The sequence below is a fragment of the Meles meles genome, chromosome 2 (assembly GCF_922984935.1).
Source record: "Meles meles chromosome 2, mMelMel3.1 paternal haplotype, whole genome shotgun sequence".
Taxonomy (NCBI): Eukaryota; Metazoa; Chordata; class Mammalia; order Carnivora; family Mustelidae; genus Meles; species Meles meles.
The window spans coordinates 36,588,916-36,607,056 of record NC_060067.1 but is presented as its reverse complement, the minus strand read 5'-3'; the positions used below and the strand labels follow the sequence as shown (position 1 = coordinate 36,607,056).

Sequence of the window (18,141 nt, the reverse complement as noted above, 5' to 3'; positions counted from 1 at the left end):
GAGGTTTTAATATGTCTTTGGTTATCATACCTGTAGGTTAATTGATAACGTATCTTATTTAGATTTTAAAAACTTAAGACCTTCCTTCCACTCATTGTCCTAAGATCACCACCCATCAGGACAACACCAATAGTTAGGGATGGTTGTGAAAGATGTAGACAGAAAAGAGACGCAAAATCAAAAAGAAACAGAGAAGGAAGCAATCAAAGTCAAATTATGAGAATAAATTGTCAGATGATTGAGTCTAAGCCTTTATTCTACCATGTTTTACATGAAGGGAAAGAAATATACTTGGGAGAGCAAAAGAGAGGACAGACAGACAGAAGCCATCTACTGACAGATGGAGAATGGAAAAATGCAATTCATATGATATATCTTTTGTAAAATTTGGCTTTATTAAATAAAGAGTGGGTACAAAGTATATTTTATACACTTCTACCCAGAACCGAATCCACATTACTTCTGAGACCATAGGCAAAATCCTGAGCTTCTTAGACCTCAGTTCTTAGGGACAACAACATCTGTCTCCAGGAGTCATTGTAAGGAAGTGAGACTATACAGGGCACATGCCTGATGTATGGGGAGCTCAGTACATAGTTTCGTATCCACAGATATGTATTAAGAACCTTCTGTGAACCAAGCATCATATCAGCTGCCAGGAATATTATGGTGAACGAAATCAGTCTAGAAAGGGCAACAGAATTAATTAATAACCATGAAAATAAGTGTAAATAACAGATATGAAAAGAACTATGGGCGCTGAGAAAGTGTATACTTGGGAAGTTTGAACTCTTCTGAAAGATCAAGAAAAACCATCTTCAATGCTGCTTACACCCACTTTCTTGAAAAGCCTACTCTGCTTACCCCCAACCGGATATGATTCACTGTACTGTGACTTCTTGGAAAGAAGTGTGAAGCATGTAAATGACATTTATCTTACCCTATTGTGTCTAGCATTACAACTAGTAATATGCAAACTCAGTCTCCCCTACCAGATTATACACGCTTTGTAGGCAGAAAGCAGGCCATCTACATGTTCGAACACTTCATACTATCTATTAAAGTCTATTATTTCAACAAATAAGCGAAATTAGCTTCCAGAAAGCTGCCACAATTTAACAGAATTTGAGGCTTAATTTATGCCTTTTGTAAGTCAAGTTCCCATTGATTTTCAAGTCATTTGTCTGAACATAATAGGCAATGTGCAAGGAAACAATAATTTGGTCTCTCAGAAATTGTGTAACATCCATCCCTCAAGGAGTGTGATAACTCCTCCTGAATAATCCCAGAGCTGAGCCTGACTCACCCATTAATCAAGTTTACAGAGGCAATAAAAAATGAGACTACCAGAAGTCCATTTGCCACATATTCAATCCCTGAATATTATGATTAGGATCTCACTTTGTGATCTAACAGAAAAAAAGAAAAGAAGAAGGAAGGAAGGAAAGGAAGGGAGGGAGGGAGAAAGGGGGGAGAGAAGAAAGAAAAGAAAAATAGTACCGGGGAAAACCTCTGTGTGCTGAATCATTCATTCCTCTTAGGTTGCTTAACATTAAATCTGACCCTGCAGTTAAACTGTAGAAATCTGCTCAGACAAGCAATTGTGATCATATAAAGATGCCAGGAGATTAAATTCCACTGAAACTCTGGAAAGATATTTTTATGTTTTTCAATGTTAAGAGATGCCCTCTTGTCTATATGTGTTTTATTGTAATTAATAGCTATAATTTTTCTTGACATCAGTGATAGCTATGGAAAATATAGAAGAATCAGAAGAAACATTTTGCTATTAGATTTAAATATCCAAGCTTCACTTGGTATTTCACTTAAATTCATTTTATTTTCGTATCTTCGAATTTTTTTAAAACGTCCTCAGTGCCAAAAGGAAGCAGAATTTATAAATCCGAACAAATGTATCAATGAACAACCCAGGCCCTCTTAAGTAATTTGTCAAAAAGAAACAATCCATCTGTATAAGAAAACCCATCAAGCCAGAATGTGCAGTGTGGGCAAATGAGAGAAAAGATTTTCATCCTTGATCCTGGGTTTGGTTCCTTTCAAAATCAAAATCTTGAGGTCACTGTCAGCTATAAAATTAACAGATAAGCAAGGACAGTGAGCATGCCCATGTTGTTTCCACGGGTTTTATCAGCTTGTTTTCCATGACTCATGATGGCTTCCTGGAAAAATTCTTGTTTCTTTGATCTCTTGGGTCAAACGACTGCTCTCAAGCCAGTTTCCATCAACCAGTCAGCATTGCTACTGTTTCCTACTGTGAGTCCTCAGCTGGACACAAATATTTACTAGTTCACTCATTCCCAAAATGAAATTATGAGTATTCTTCAAAAGGGTTCAGTCCAAGTGGTCCAGAGGAATTCAGAAAGATATTCTGAAGATTGAAGGGAAAAAAAAGACAAATATTATTACCACAAAAATGTTAAGTGTTACATGAAAAGAATTAGTGGAGAATAATTTTTAAATCATTTATCAAAGTTGTGTCTTAAAAGAATCACCAAAAAACTTCCCAATGTCCCTTTTTTAAAGATTGTATTTATTTGAGAGCGAGGGAGAGAGAGCGCGCGTGTGTGGAGGGTGGGCAGAAGGAGAAGCCGGGTCCCCACTCACCAGGCAGCCCGATGCAGGCTGGATTCCAGGACCCAGGGCTGGATCCCAGGACCCTGGGATCATGACCCGAGCCAAAGGCAGATGCTTAACCAACTGAGCCACCCAGGCACTCCCCAGTATCAAGAGCTCTTTCCAGTCCTGTGTTAGGCAATGGAGCCTCCATGATAAACCTAGGAAGACTCTGGTTAGTGGTAACAAACTTCTCAGCCTAGGGCTCAGGAGACCTAGAGTCTTCTTGAGCTTGTCACTACAGTATGTTTGGGTTCATTTCCTCTTCTATAAAATGAATATGTAGATGTTCGTGCAAATTTCCTTCATTCAACATATACTTACTGAACACCTACTAAATACTAGACAGCATTTCCTCTGAATGAAGGAGTCTCTCCATTAAGCTCCCTGAGTCCTCTGTGCACATGTCTATCATGTTACTGGAACTCTATTGGAATTAGGATTCCTCAGTCTGATTTCCCCACTGACTGCATGTTATTTTGTCAATGAGTAGCAGACTTCTGGACATGCAGTAGGTCCAGCATCACCAGCATCAGGTGAATGAACAAAGGGGATTGTTTCATATGCATGGTCAAGCACCCCAGAATGAGAGGTTATCAAGCATAATACTTCATTAAAACTTCATTAAAACAATGATGACATTTGTCTACCCAGCAATTTCTGAGCCAAAAGAGGACTCTGATTCCACTAAGACCCAAACACTAAGACCTGCTTCTCTCTAGTTTGACACATTGAGCCCCCTATGCTTGACCCCTCTGGTTGCTTCTCTAGATTGTACTCCATTTTTTTTCCATCCTCTTTGGTACCCTGGGAGACCAGTCCATATGAACTGCCTCAATCCAGCTCTAGCATCCCCCAGCTCTGCTTAGGTTTGACCAATGGTGAGTACTAGCACATCGGGGAAAGGGAACAGCCAAAGTGAAGTACTCTCTTCAGGGCACTCGCAGGCTGTTGTGTCACTTGACTAAAAGTCACAGTCCCTATCAGGTAGCCTCCCCACATATTCCATCAGTGTGTGTGAGTGTGTGTGTGTGTGTGTGTGTGCGCGCCTGCCTCTGTCTCTGTCTCTCTGGGCTCCTTGCCCCTGTAGTCTTAGGGAGAGTAGCAGAGCCCCCCATTACTAATTTTAGGGTGCTGCACTCTCCTTTTGGATTTTTCCACATCCTGACCTAATAGACCTTTTTAAAAACTCACCTCAAATGATTCCCCTTGAGTATACTATTAGTTTCCTGCTAGATTCTTGACTGATAACTACCTGGGTATCATGAAGAGTAAATAGTGGTGTGTACACACACACACACACACACACACACACACACACACAGGAATATTACTCAGCCATAAAAAAAGAATGAAATCTTGCCATTCACAAGAAAGCTCATGGAGCTAGAGAGTATTACATTAAGCAAAATAAGCCAAAGACTTATTTTGCCTTCCAGAGAAAGACAAATAGCATATGATTTCACTCATATGTGAATTTAAGAAACAGAACAAGCAAATGGCAGGGGGGGTGGAGAGAAAAACCAAGAAACGGATTCTTAACTATAGAGAACAAGCATGGTTACGAGAGGGGAGGTGGATGGGGAGTTGGGGGAAATCGGTAATGGGGATTAAGGAGGGCATTTGTTGTGATGAGTCCCAGGTGTTTTACTTAAGATTTGAATCACTAAATTCTACACCTGAAACTGAAAAAAAATAAAGACGAGTAAATGATCTAGCCTATTGCCACAAAGCACAATAAAAGGATACTGATAAATGCTAGTGTCTTCCCTCTTCCCTGCTATAATTTTGATGCCCCCACCATTGCTATCCATAGTGCCTTAACATAACAGCTACTTAATAAATATGTGTTTAATGAAGGAAAAATATTTCTAAGATATTTCTAAGGAAAAATATTTCTGATCACATGAAAATCAATACACATTAATTAGATCATCAGATGTTACATTCAGGGAAGTTCTTAATTTCAGTACTTGAGGGTCAGTGGTTGTGCTTATAAATTCACATTCTCTCTTCTCTCCTGTTCGGACTGCAACAATGATTGGCCTGCTGGCATTATGTACAGCCCAAGCCCAGGAAACAGCCAAGGGATGAGCCGACATCTCAGGGGCACATGCTGTTTAACAGACCAAGAGCTTTGTTTATTGGTCCTTCCTAGACCTTGGAAGAAATCGTGAGTTTATTTCATGTCATCTAATTCATACAAACTGCTTTTGCAGCTCATCACTTTTTGTCTCCGGCACCCAGATAGAAATGAAGGTTGGGATGAACTGTACCTCCTTGGACCTTTCACATTTATAATGAACAAAGGCCAATCATCAGTAAAGCTGAATCATCACTCACCGTGTATACCGATCTTGCGGCTGTACCGTGGAAAAAACTTCTAGTTCCGGTATTGGAGGAAGCCCTTTCTTGACCTGAGTCAAGGGCAGCCTCTGCTTGGTCTCTGTTTGTTAAGAAGGAGAGCTGTTTAGTCAATAGCGATGCAAAACCAGATACAACACTTTCCAGTGTACTAAGAGAACCATGCCCTCCACCTAGCAAGGATATTGGCAAATTCCATCACTCACTAAATTTCCTGCCTACAACTGGGACACTATTAACCCATTTCTCTTGACTCTGTTTCTCTCATTTCTCCTCTCCTCCCCACTTCCCAAGCATGAGACTGAGACCCGATGTATGGTTAAAGGAGGAGCAAAGTAGAGAAAAACATTTTTTACATACAATGCCAAGCAGAAAGAAAAGAACTTTTGTAGGGAAAACGGATTGCAAACATTTCCTTCTTTGCATTTTGTTAAAATTGGTCCCTAAGAACTTTTATTAATACCACCGTTGATTTCAGGGACAATTTTACCAGGAAGCCAAGTCCCAAATCAGATGAATTCTAATCTTTCCTACTTTTCTAGGACTATATGACATCAAATCCTTCTAATATTATCTGCAGCTGACTTCAAGGTAAGAGATAAAATTTCAGGCCCATGGCATATGGTATCTCATTCCTCTGGGATCTGGGGCCTTTCTTTTCTAGTTTTTATATTGAAACTTGAGTTTTACATAATACATGTGGTTTTTGCTTCGCAGATGTCTCTACTTTTTATACAAAGCCCTGGACATGAATGGAAATGAGGTGACCTATAATTTTGAGAGAAGTTTGAGCAGCTGCTTCTTACGCAGACAAATCAAAAGGGAAGATTTAAGTATAATTAAGAATATGATGCTTATCAAAGAAATTTTTTTTAATTTTTTAAAATTTCTACAAGCATAAAAAAAGAATATCATCCTTCTTATTCATGAAGTTGACTAAACACTGGTATAGATTACCAAGGTAGAAATACTGTCAAACCATCTCTCAGAGTTATATTCTTTTAATTAGAAAAAAATTTAATAAGAAAGATTTATTTTTTGGACTTCATTTTCTGAATAAGGGATACATTCACAAGATTAAAATTTTATAAACTATGAAAGGATATTCAGCAAAATGTCTCCCTCTTACCTCATTTTCTACAGACAACTGCTTTCTACACACATCACATAATTCTTTCCCTTCTCTCCTTCTTTTGCTACAGGCAACCAAGGTTTTTAGATTTTTGTGGATAGATATATAGATGATAGATAGATAGATAGATAGATGATAGATTTATATACTTATATGTACATATGCTATTTTTGTTTTTCTTTACACAATTGGTACCATACTATACACACGTATGTATATTTAATGATCTAGGAGAACTTTCCCCACAAATGCTCCCTCATTCTTTTTTACAATTTCCTGGTGTTCTTAGTATGGATGTATCATCCCGTCTTCAAACACCCTCCTATTAGATTGTGTCTAATCCCATATTGCAAACACATTAGCAATAAATATTGCACGCATGTCATTTCTCTCCTATGTAAGTAATCCATAGGAGAAATTCCTAGAAATAGGATTGCTGCCTCACAGGGCTTATGCACGTGTAACTTTGATAGTTATTGCTAAATAACATATCATAGAAATTGTACCACTTCAGCCTCCCAGTTTACCTTAGTAAAGTGCGAGAGTGTGGAGCGCTATCGCCCCTTGCTACAGAATGTGATGTCAAACTTCTGAATTTTTACCAGTCTGGTAGATGAAAACGGCGTTTCAGTGTAGCTTTACTTTGCATTTCTACCTGCATGTGAGCTCAGTGAGAACAGAGGTCTCTGTTTGTCTCATTGCTGTGTCTCCTATACCCAGAAGGCCAATACTATTGGCACATAGTGGGCATCAAAAGAAAAATTCTCTCTGAGAGAATTTATCATGAATGAGACTGAACAAGCTTTCTTATGTCAAAGAGCCATCTGTATTTCCATTTCTATGAACAGTCCATTTATATCCTTTATCCGTTTGTCTACTGGGTTATGGTCTTCTCTCCATCAATTATTAGAACTTCTTTATTTACTAGGAAAGGCTGCTTATCATATGTGATGAATTGTAAACAATGTTTCCTTAATGGTTTTTACTGTGTACATTCTTTTTCACGTAGCCAAATTTATCAGCCTTTTGACGGAGTTTTGTGTCATGGTTAGAAAGCCCAACAGTTATAAATTAATTCTACCATTGTTTCTTCTATTACTTTTATGGTCTCATGTTTATGTTAAAATTACTGATCCATCTGAAATTTACCCTAGTATTGGTGGGAACTCTGGACTAAGGAAATCTTCTTTCCTACATGGTTACTCAATTGTCCTGATACCATTCATTCAGTAATCCTTCTCTTTCCTGCTTAGACACGATACACTCGTCATTTACTCAAGTCCTAAACTTTCTAATTTTTTATTAGATATATATTTTTTATTTATTATATATTTTTAAAGATTTTATTTATTTATTTGACAGAGATCATAATTAGGCAGAGAGGCAGGCAGAGAGAGGCGGGGGGAAGCAGGCTCCCCGCCGAGCAGAGAGCCTGATGTGGGGCTCGATCCCAGGACCCTGAGATCATGACCTGAGCTGAAGGCAGAGGCTTAACCCACTGAGCCACCCAGGCACCCCTTGATATATATATTTTTAAAGATTTATTTATTTATTTATTTATTTATTTATTTGGAAGCACAAGCAGGAGGGACAGAAGGAGAGAGAATCTTTTATTTTTTAATGTTCAGTTAGCCACTGTATAGCCCATCATTAGTTTTTTTTAAGGAGACTCCATGCTGAGCAGAGGAGCTAGACGCAGGACTCAGTCCAGGGCTCAGTCCCACAAGGTCCCTCAAGGTCCCCTTGAGATCATGACCTGAGCCAAAATCCAGAGTTGGACACTTAACTGACAGCACCAGCGAGGCACCTTTCAGTAGATATTTTTATCTACTTAAGTACCTATACCATGGGGGAACAGATACTTCTCCTCTTTATTTTTCTATATCAATTTGTTTCCTGGCTATTACTGACAACTTAGTTTTTCATCGGGATATGAAAATGACTTTGTTTATGATTTAGGAAGAACCGGTAACTTTATACATTCATCTTTCCATTCCAGAGCCGGATACACCATTTTGCTGTTGTTCAAGTCATTTTTATGTCTCTTGGGAACATTTTTCTGAAGTTTCCTTCAGAAAGAGCTTGTACAGTTCTTTATATCAATTTTATTCTGAGTATCTTGCTATGGTTGTTTTGAATGCAGCCATATCTTCTAACTGGTTGTTATTTAAAGGTATGAATGCTATTGATTTTTTTTTTGTCTTAATTTCATACCTTGTCCCTTACTGAATTTTATTTTTAAAGAATTTTTTTAGAGGATTTTCTTAAAATTTCCAGGTGCACCAAAAGTGATCATTTGGCCTTTCCAATGTGTTAACCAGGCATCCCTGTCTCTTACCTAATTGTGTTGACCAGTACTGCTAGGACAATGGTAGATAAAGTGGCAGCTGTAGACATCCTCGAAAGTTCCTGGCTTTACAGACATGCTTTTAGCGTTTCCCTGGTAAGTATGATTCTGGGTCTTTGTTTGAGACAGATGTATTTTATCATGTGAAGGCAGTACCTATTTATCTGATTTTTATTGGGGGTTTTAGGAAGGATGGGCCTTATAGTTTGTCAAATGCATTTTTAGGATGTGTAGAGATAACCAAAGAAATTTTCTCTTTGATCTATTAATATGAGTGACATTAATAAATATCTCCTAATGGTGAACAGTTCTTATATTCTTGGAATAATCTTCTCTTGATCATAGTAGGAGTTGTATGTGTCTGTATATATACATATATTTTTTAAACTCTGCTATTACTGGATTTTTTTGCTAGTATTTGTTCACAATTTTTGCATAGATACGAGTAAGTAAGATCGCTCAGTAATTTCACTTTAGACACAATCATTCTTAGTTTTAAATGTTATTAACGTTTCTTTCATAATAGAATTAGAAAACATCCTTTTTTTCTTCTTTTCTATGGTCAATGACAGTTTAAATACCACCAGAAATAGCAGTTTTTTGGAGATTGGTAAAAATGCCCCTATGAAATGTTCTTTCTGTAACATTTTGAGGGATAACTGACAAATTTTCTATTTCTTCAATGATAATTGTTTTGTTTAGATTTTCTATTTCTTCTGGTATCAGGTTTTGGAAATTTTTCCAGAAAAGTATCGATCTTAATTAGAGATATTAAAAAGTAGCAACTACTCATTAAGGGGCAGGAATAGCTGACTTTTGGGAACCATTTCCGCAGACACCGAGGACCCTTCCGTTCCTACGGAAATGCTAAAATAATCACCAAAGCTAGAATTTTTTCTTACAGAGGATTTAGCCTTCTAAGCTTTCCTGACTGGCTAGGCAATGATGAAAAATGAGACCAGTCTCTACCTAGACGAAAGCTCTCGTCTCCTTTCTTTCCTCCTCACAGACCCATTGTGCTGGATCCCCTCAGCATTCTTTATTTTTACCTTATTGTCAGTAAGTACAAATCATATCTATGAGGCTAGTTCTGTCATCCCTATTTGTCTCACACTGGAAGTTCCTAGGAACCTGTGATTTTTATTCTTCTAAATCTGTGCTTCTCGGAGGGTGGCTGTAGTAGACAGAACTCTAAGATAGCTCCCCATTCCCCCCAAGCTTCCCACACCCTGATGGAATATCCCCTGTAGTCCCCAACCCTTGAGCATGAGCAGGACCATGAATGGGATTTCCTTCCTGTGACTGGGTTACATTATATGGGAAAGATGAGATTTTTGCAGGTATATTTAACATTCCAAATCAGTTGATGTCGAGTCATGGAAAAGAGAGACCATTCAGGGTCTGACCTGATGAGGAAAAAGCCTTTACAAAAAAGACTGGGCCCTCCCAGATGTTAGAGAGGATCTCCTGTGGGGCTTCAAAGAACCAAACTGCCAAGCTACAAATTGTATCTGGAAAAGCCAGGTAGCCAGAGTCCACAGGTGGCCCCCAGGGCCTGCAGCAACTTCTGGCGGACAGCGGGTAAGCTAGGGCCCTTAGCATACAACCTCAAAGCAATTAATTCTGCCAAACCTAGAAAAGCTTAGGAGTAGAGCCTCCAAATGAGAACACAGGCCAGCTCGCATCTTGACTTTAGTCTTGTGAGACCCTGAGATGCGGCAAAGCTTTGCCCAGTTTTCTGACTCACCGAAACTGAAATAACAAGGTGTGTTATTTTAAGCCATGAAATTTGTGGTACTTTGTCACACAATAATAGAAAACAATTAAAGCCTTCAGTGGACCCTTGGACGGCAAACCATAAGAAGCTGAATTTAAAATGTAGGTTCTAGAACCCTGTCCCAAATCTACTAAATTATAATCTCCCTTGAAAATAGTCCAGGAGCCTAAAATTCTATAGATATCCCAGTCCATTCTCATGCACATTAAGCCCTCAGAATGAACTAGCCATGCAGATAATTGCTTAGACAATTTTTGACAACGTGTCTTATCATGTCCAGAATTTGAGATCTGGAGACAGTTCTTTTTAAAGCTAAAATATCAAAAGAACCTATTCATGAAATTAAATAATTACCAAAGAAAATTAGCAGTGCTTTTCTGGTCGGAAGGCTGAACTGCTCATCATTTGCTAATTCATTGGTTTGCTGATGTTGTATAATATGGTATAACCATAATTTACTACAGAAAGCTATTATCTGTCAAAATGATGGTTAGTCCAAAATAACTCTCTAGTGGTACATTATATTCTGCTTCTCCTAGTATCCAAGGACATGTAACTTATATGCTAATAAGAAAACTTCTGAAAAATTGATAAAAAGGCAAAAAGGCAGGATATATGTCATTTTAATGCCTCCTTCAGAATAGCTTAGATGGGTGGGATATTTTTCTAGTTCTACACTGGGAAATAGAATTCGTTTCAAATAATATTAATTCACCAACACTAGCTAAGGCAGCAGAAGCAGTCGGGAATGTTTTAAAACTTCACAGAAGTCTATTCATGAATTTGTCAAAGGTCGGAAAGAAACATTTCTTTGACTTTCTTTCAGGAACCTCAGAAGAGACTAAAAAATTTAAAAAGAACCTCAGGATGAGTTTTGACCTGGCTGAATCTGGTGAACAAAATAAATTTCCAGCAGTAGAAACTTTGATTAAAAATACAACCCCATGCCATATGTCCTTGAATAAACTCCCGTCACAATGCCCATGACATTGTCCAGATTGCCCTCTGATATTTTTCTTCTTCTTCTTCTTCTCTCTTCTTTTCTTCTTTTTGTATCTCTATCACTGTTCAAAAGTGTTTTGTATCTATGACATTTGGCAGCTAACCTCAATTCATCCTTCCAAAGTAATTCTTGATTCCCACTGAGTCACGGAAACTTGAAGGTATTTTCTTCCCTTTGTTCCTGACGATTTTCATGTCAAAGACAAGAGGCATCTTCCACAGTGAAGATACATCTAAAACCTCCTCATCCTGGCCAGGATCTCTTGGTTGCTTGGAGAATTTGCCCCATCAATTTTTTGTATTTGTATTTCCCAAACTGCTTGCTTAGCTCTACTTGGTTATGGAATTGGAAATTCCACCTCCCTGTGTACAAAGACTGTATTTCATGCACATTATATTCCCCAGAACCAACCTCAGAGCGTGACACATAGGTAAAAATACGTGTCGAATGACTGAAAGAACGTCATTTCTTTGTGCCTCATTTTTCTCAACAAAAGTGTGTGGGTACAAGCAGTACAAGGTCAACTCTGGGGTGCCACCTAGGAATTTGGGGATAAGACAGAGAAGATTGCCCCAGAGGGTTAGTCTATAAAACCAACTCATAATCACAACAGAAATGTGCAAAGTTATCTTCAGAAATCATTCCCAGGTCAAAGCCTATTAAGTGTGGAAAGTGCTGTGTTAAATGAGCCAATCAGGCTACCCCTAAAATGGGGAAGAAGGTCTTCCAAGCTGTGTTGGCAAAGAGCTCTGCCTTTAAGACCTCCCCAACAGGCCCCGGCGGTGATTTGACTTCCCACAGGGTTTTGTCGAAGCACATGTGCTAGCTGTCAGAAGTGTTTTGGTCCATATTTTCTCTCAATTATATTGCCTTCTGCTCTTATAAACCTGTCTTGTGAGCTGGATCACACAGTGGATCTTTTTTTGGTGGGCCGCCATTGCTGGAGCCTGAGCCCTCAGGCCTGAAGAAAGGCCGCGAGTGGGGTCTAGTCACCAACAGTTCGCCCTGGTGTTGCCTTGCGGGTGGAGCGGCCAGGCTGCCTCCCCTAGCAGGGCCCTGGCCTCTCTCTAAAGGTCTTTAGAGGTTTTAGGTCTTTAAAGGTTCAGCAGCGACACCTAAACTTCCTCGTGACCTCAGCAAAGCTCTTCAGCAAAGCTCTGGGGCTGCCTCGAAGCTACAAGGAAGAAACTAAAGGAAAGGGTAACTGAGGTAATTAAGGGGTATTTTGATGTACTTTAAAAATAGAAAGCCCTACCAAGTGCAAAACAGCATTTTTCCAAGCACCTTTTTTTTTTTTTTAAAGATTTTATTTATTTATTTGACAGAGAGAAATCACGAGAGAGGCAGGCAGAGAGAGAGGAAGGGCTCTTCATTGAGCAGAGAGCCCGATGCAGGACTCGATCCCAGGACCCTGAGATCATGACCTGAGCCAAAGACAGCACCTTAACCCACTGAGCCGCCCAGGCGCCCGTTTCCAAGCACCTTTTTAACTCCACTTGAGGAGTCTGCTTGAAATTGGGGAGGACCCAAGTATGCACTCAGCAGGGCTGGACTATGGCTGGCTGGCCTCGGAAACGGGGACTTCGGCCATTCCTTCCTCTCCCTGTATTTGGGGAGGTTGAGCCACAACTCCACGGGGACAATGGCGATAATGTCTACACTGTTGCCCACAAAGTACTTGCTTTCCTTATGAGAGCTACTCCAGAAATGAAGGGATTCACGTTAATCTTCACAGATAACTGCAGTCAAGATGGATAAGGACATTTTCAGATGGTTTGGTGATTCTTACTCAGTTCTCTAATTTGGCTCCCCAAAACCCTCCAGTCTTCTTTCTTCTTATTGCCTTAGGAATGCAGAACTTTCACACTGCTAGGCATCGTTCCGACCTTTGCATCGCACCAAAACCTGGGCCCTTCTGTGCAAGCCCAAGATAGCTAGTTGCTTTTCAGGGCTAATAGAACCAATTATGGTAGCTTAAAATAGATTGCCATTATTCAAGGAGCCAACTTTCTACTACGTTGGGAATGCCATCCGTTATTGTTAACAGTGATCCTAAAACACTCAGCTGTTCCAAATCTGGCCAGTGTGAAAATCAAATGAGGATGGGAGAGCACATGACTGCAAAATTGCCTAGAATTAACAACTAAGGAGAAACAACAGCTGCCCGTATTTCGAGTCATTGTTGCAGCGCCCAACACATTCACACTGTGGGGATCCTTAGCACTCCAAGGAATGAAGTTGATGAAGAGTAAAAGTTATAATTTAGCGGGGGAAAGTGTTTTGAAGGGTCTTCGTAAGACAGCAGCGGCCATTCTTTCCACATAGTCAATGTCAAGTTGTATTTACTTCACAAATATTTATTAGATATCTGTTCTGTGCCCTCAAAGGCACGAGGCTACGCGCTGGGGAGGCAGTGATCAATATTACCAGGTAGAGGCCCTGATCTCAAGGAGCTAAGTGGCTCATGGGAGCCACGTCGACCAAATAATAACACACATTGTGCTGCATAAACAATGGATTTTGGAGCACTGAAAAAAAAATTAAATATAAAAAATTTTAAAAAATAAAAAAATAATAACACACATATATAAGCAAAGAGTAGTGACAACCGGCACAGAGAAAGGTGTGTGGTCTTACGAGGATGTGTGAGAAGGGGACTTGACCTAGTCTAGGAAGTCCAATAGGATTTCCCTGAGGAAGGTAATCGAGCTAAGATCAGAAGTGAGGCTCAGGGTGAACTAAACAAAGGCAGGGTGGGAGGAGGAGAGGTCTGCTGGGAGGGGCAAGGCAGGCAGACTGGTCCAGGCAGGGAGAAGATGTCAGTCTGTACGTGCTTTATCATCAAGTTTTCCTGACCTAGCACAAAAAGTTAGCTCATAAAGACATTCAATGGATGAGTTAGAATAAATCGTCCTATTCTGCCTATAAATTCTTCCAACTTAAGAAATTCTTCCTGCACCGAGAGTCACCCTCTGCATTCTGTTCTGTAATCAAGCAGATGGCGCCAACCTTTACTGTTTTATGAACCCAAATCCGTACTCTAAGAGTCATAAATATTATAGTTAAGCAAGTAAAAATTAAATTTCCATGTTACTTTGCTTGGTTGTGGGACATCTGGCACGAGTAATTTATCTTCGCTTCTGTTGGAAATCGAAACCAGCTTAGTCTTTATTATGCTGGCCATAAACATGTTGCAAATTACGATTTTTACTTTGCCATTAGTTATATTTTGGGGTAGGACAAATTACTGGGTCATCTACTTCCTTTCAGCATTTAGTAATTCTCTTTCACAATAAAAATCCATTTCTTTTGCTTCATGGTCCCTAAGAACCCACCCACATTAACTACAAAAAACCATTTCACTACTGCTAAATGTTACTCTGAGGGTGACTCACACTGTCACACACCAGCTCCTACAACCTTCTAGAGCACTGAGAAAATGTTTCATCTCAGTTTCAGTGTTAACTGTAAAAGAACAAAGGTGAGTTTTGATCTGTGGCTTGAGCCACCACGAGTAAACTCCCCGGTTCACCACGGACTGTAAGCCGTGTGCCAGAAAACCTGCTGGACAGAACTAAGTTTGAACCCCCACTCTGCCAGGAACTGGCTGTGGGTCAGTCATTGAAAGTCTCTTAGCCCCAGTTTTTTGCATCAGAAAAAAAGCGAGATTCTTGTGAAAAGAAATAAAATGTCCGTGAAAGTTGCTTAATGAATGCGTATAATTTAATTAGGTTTCCGTTCTCCGAAGGCAATGGGGTGGAGTAGAATGTCCTTAACTAGGACACCAGTTCCATGAAAGCAGAGACCGTGCTGGTCCGGGCCACTGTCTCAACATCAATGCTTAGCACGATGCCTAGTCCTGAGTTGGAGTTAAACTGATTTTGGTTGAGTCATTGAAGGTTGAAGGATTTCAAGCTTTCAAGATTTTTCATTTTCTTTTTTTTTAATAATCTTTTTTTTTTAAGATTTTATTTATTTGTTTGATAGAGAAAGCTCACAAGCAGGCAGAGAGGCAGGGAGAGAGGGCGGGGAAGCAGCCTCCCCGCTGAGCAGAGAGCCTGATGCGGGGCTCGATCTCAGGACCCTGGGATCATGACCTGAGCCGAAGGCAGAGACTTAATCCACTGAGCCACCCAGGCGCCCCAAGATTTTTCATTTTCATGTTCATTTTCCAACCTCTGAATGCTTAACATTCCTGGTGTTTCTAGTTACCTACTGGTTTTCCAATAGGCTTCCTTTTGGCCAAGCCAGCCAAGTTGATTGCTATGGTTTGTATCCAGTGATTGGGTTCCTGGTCCACTGCTCCTGCCCCTGACTTTGGTGTCCCGATATGAATCAACCCTTTAAACACTGTTTCCAGAGATACGTTTCAAATGGACATTTGCATAGTTCTCCAAATCTCTTCTTCAGGATGGTCAATGTGTTCCATGATTCTTTGGCATCCTTGGCAATTCTCTAGAGTTGCGTGGTCTTTAATGACGTCAGATTACATTCCCGCTCCTCACTCTCTGGCTCTTTCCCAAACCCCAAGGTAACTTTCTTGCTCATCTGCTCTTTTTGACTCTACCCTCATTTCCCCTTAGACTTTGTGTGATTTAATAAGCTTTTATTGTGCACAAACTACGAGCCAGGTATAATGGCAGGGACAAGGATCTAAAGCTGAGTGAGAGAGTCATCACCTGCGTGAAGATAACGGTCAATGGAATAAAACGTAAAGTTGATTCACGCCAAGACAGGCAACAGAAGCCATCACACCTCTCAAAGCAAGGAAGGAAATACTAAAGACCTATTACGGCTTTGGGATTTGATGCTTTGTGACATGGCATTCTGCAGCCAAGAGATGCCTTCCTCTGCCCGTGTTCACTGTGCTCCAGGACATGGGGTCAGGGGCTTGCCAAGCTCGCTTTATTTCTCTGTCGTCCTTTTGAGGTTGTGAGTCTATCTACCTCCATGTGTACATGTGTACCAACACTTCTTCTTTTTTTTTTTTTTTCAAGATTTTATTTATTTGACAGACAGAGATCACAAGTAGGCAGAGAGGCAGGGGGAAGCAGGCTCCCCGCTGAGGAGAGAGCCCGACTCGGGGCTCGATCCTAGGATCCTGGGATCATGACCTGAGCCAAAGGCAGAGGCTTTAACCCACTGAGCCTCCCAGGTGCCCCGCCAACACTTCCTTTGTAATACATGAACAACCGGGAAGACCTTCTGGAACGTACAGCTTGAGACAACAGCGAGCTGCCCCACTGAACATGACTGTGGTCACTGCTCCTTTGAACTGTCTTTTTGTACTTGTGTCCCTGCTCCACAGAGAACAACACTGGAACGTTTTATCCCCTTACATTCTCACTGCCGCCTAGAATCCATCATGTCAAAGAGAGGCCTTAAAAATGGCACTCGAGGGAGACATTATTTCCTTCCCATTTCTCTCTCAGAAAGAGCAAGTCATAATACGAGGGTGGGGGGAATTGCATTTAGGTTAAAGGATCGTAAATAACAAGAAAGAATCTGCTTCTTCCCACCCCACCCCACCCCCGAAGATGCTAAGCCTCGAAAGGACTCTTGATTTTTTAAAAAGGGTCACCATCCCCTTGGCTCGCTCTAAACATTAATATTATACACCTGGTAATAAAGCCAGAGGATTTTTAGCGAGAGCTATTATAAGGAGCGGGTGGCCGAGACCGTTTCCTCTGGTGAATGAAAATCAGAGGCTCAGAAATACAACTCGTGAGGTTAGTCTTGTGGTTAGCGAGTACGTTAAATTTGTGATCCCCCTGAGTCTATGAGTTGACAGAGGGACTATCGACTTTTTCTCAGACAAAGCTGCAGTGCTCAAAATTATGACTTGAAAAGAGCAAGGACCAGGAGTCCCGGGGCCATGGAAAAAGCTCAGTAGAACTAGGTTAAACCATTCCCGGTGCATGAATGTCAGGCCCTGGTCCTGCCTAAGAGGGGAGAAAAGGGAAATGCCATTTCCTCCCTCCAAAGATGAATTTTGGCCTTGGAAACAACCTTCTGATTTTAATGTCAATAATCAAACAAAACCTTGCTGACCGCACAATGCTCCCATTTAGCTGGCATCATATACTCCCTTAGCTACTGCTTATTAGTAGCCAGAGGAGAACACTGCTAACACAGAGAACAGAAAGTCTCAATTTATTTATTTATTTTTTTAAATTGAGTTCTAGGATGCCTGGGTGGCTCAGTTGGTTGACACTGCCTTCGGCACAGGTCATGATCCTGGAGTTCAGGGATTGAGTCCCACATCAGGCTCCCAGCTCTGCGGGGAGTCTGCATCTCCCTGTGACCTTCTCCCCTCTCATGTTCTCTCTCTCTCTCTCTCTCTCTAATAAATAAATAAAATCTTTTTAAAAAATTGAGTTCTTTAGGGGTACTCAATCCAATTTGTCCTCAAGCTAGGAGTCTGTGTCCCTGCTCATTTAAATAGCTAAGAAAAGCCTGGGCAACAGAGTTCCCAGTGGAATGGTGTGGTGATCTGCACGTGGTGAGCGCCTCGGGCTTGGTCCACACTGTCCTTGCATTTTTTAGAACCTTTTAGACCCCAGACCTGAGACCTCCTTGTCTGACCTCTCCCCAAGTCTGAAGGAGCCTGCTCACTGGCTGGACGCAAGATGCTGCGGAAATGTCACCCCTCACGCCGCAGTTCGCACACAGTCGAGGAGATGACATGTCCCTGATGAAGAAGAGCACTTTGCCCGTGTCCCAGTCTCCCTCTCTTTGTTTTTAATATGATCTGACAGCTCGAATTCAGAAGGACGCTTTGCAATTAGGAGATGGAATCACAGCGTTTGTGTTAACAGCTCCCTTAGCTGCTCTAATTAGGGTTCCCTCCTTCCATTTCTGTTTCTTGGGAGAGGACAGGGGAC

At 40.7% G+C, this 18,141-nt stretch overlaps 1 protein-coding gene across 4 annotated transcripts in view; it reads right to left on the bottom strand.

The window, feature by feature from the left end:
• Positions 1 to 1,513: 1,513 nt before the first annotated feature.
• Positions 1,514 to 18,141, bottom strand: part of TMEM156 (transmembrane protein 156) — a 50,349-nt gene continuing 33,721 nt past the window's right edge. The window contains exons 6-8 of one of the 4 annotated variants that reach the window (XR_006817482.1): positions 4,978 to 5,080; positions 2,626 to 2,795; positions 1,514 to 2,389 (exon numbers count right to left, since the gene is read on the bottom strand). Coding sequence is in view for 3 of the 4 variants with exons in the window: in XM_045998286.1 (XP_045854242.1) it covers positions 2,330 to 2,389; positions 2,626 to 2,806; positions 4,978 to 5,080 (344 nt within the window). In the remaining variant the exon portion in view is untranslated. Of the gene's footprint in view, positions 2,390 to 2,625; positions 2,807 to 4,977; positions 5,081 to 10,502; positions 11,616 to 18,141 lie in introns of those variants that run through there. The other 3 variants (XM_045998286.1, XM_045998288.1, XM_045998287.1) reach the window with 3 other exon arrangements.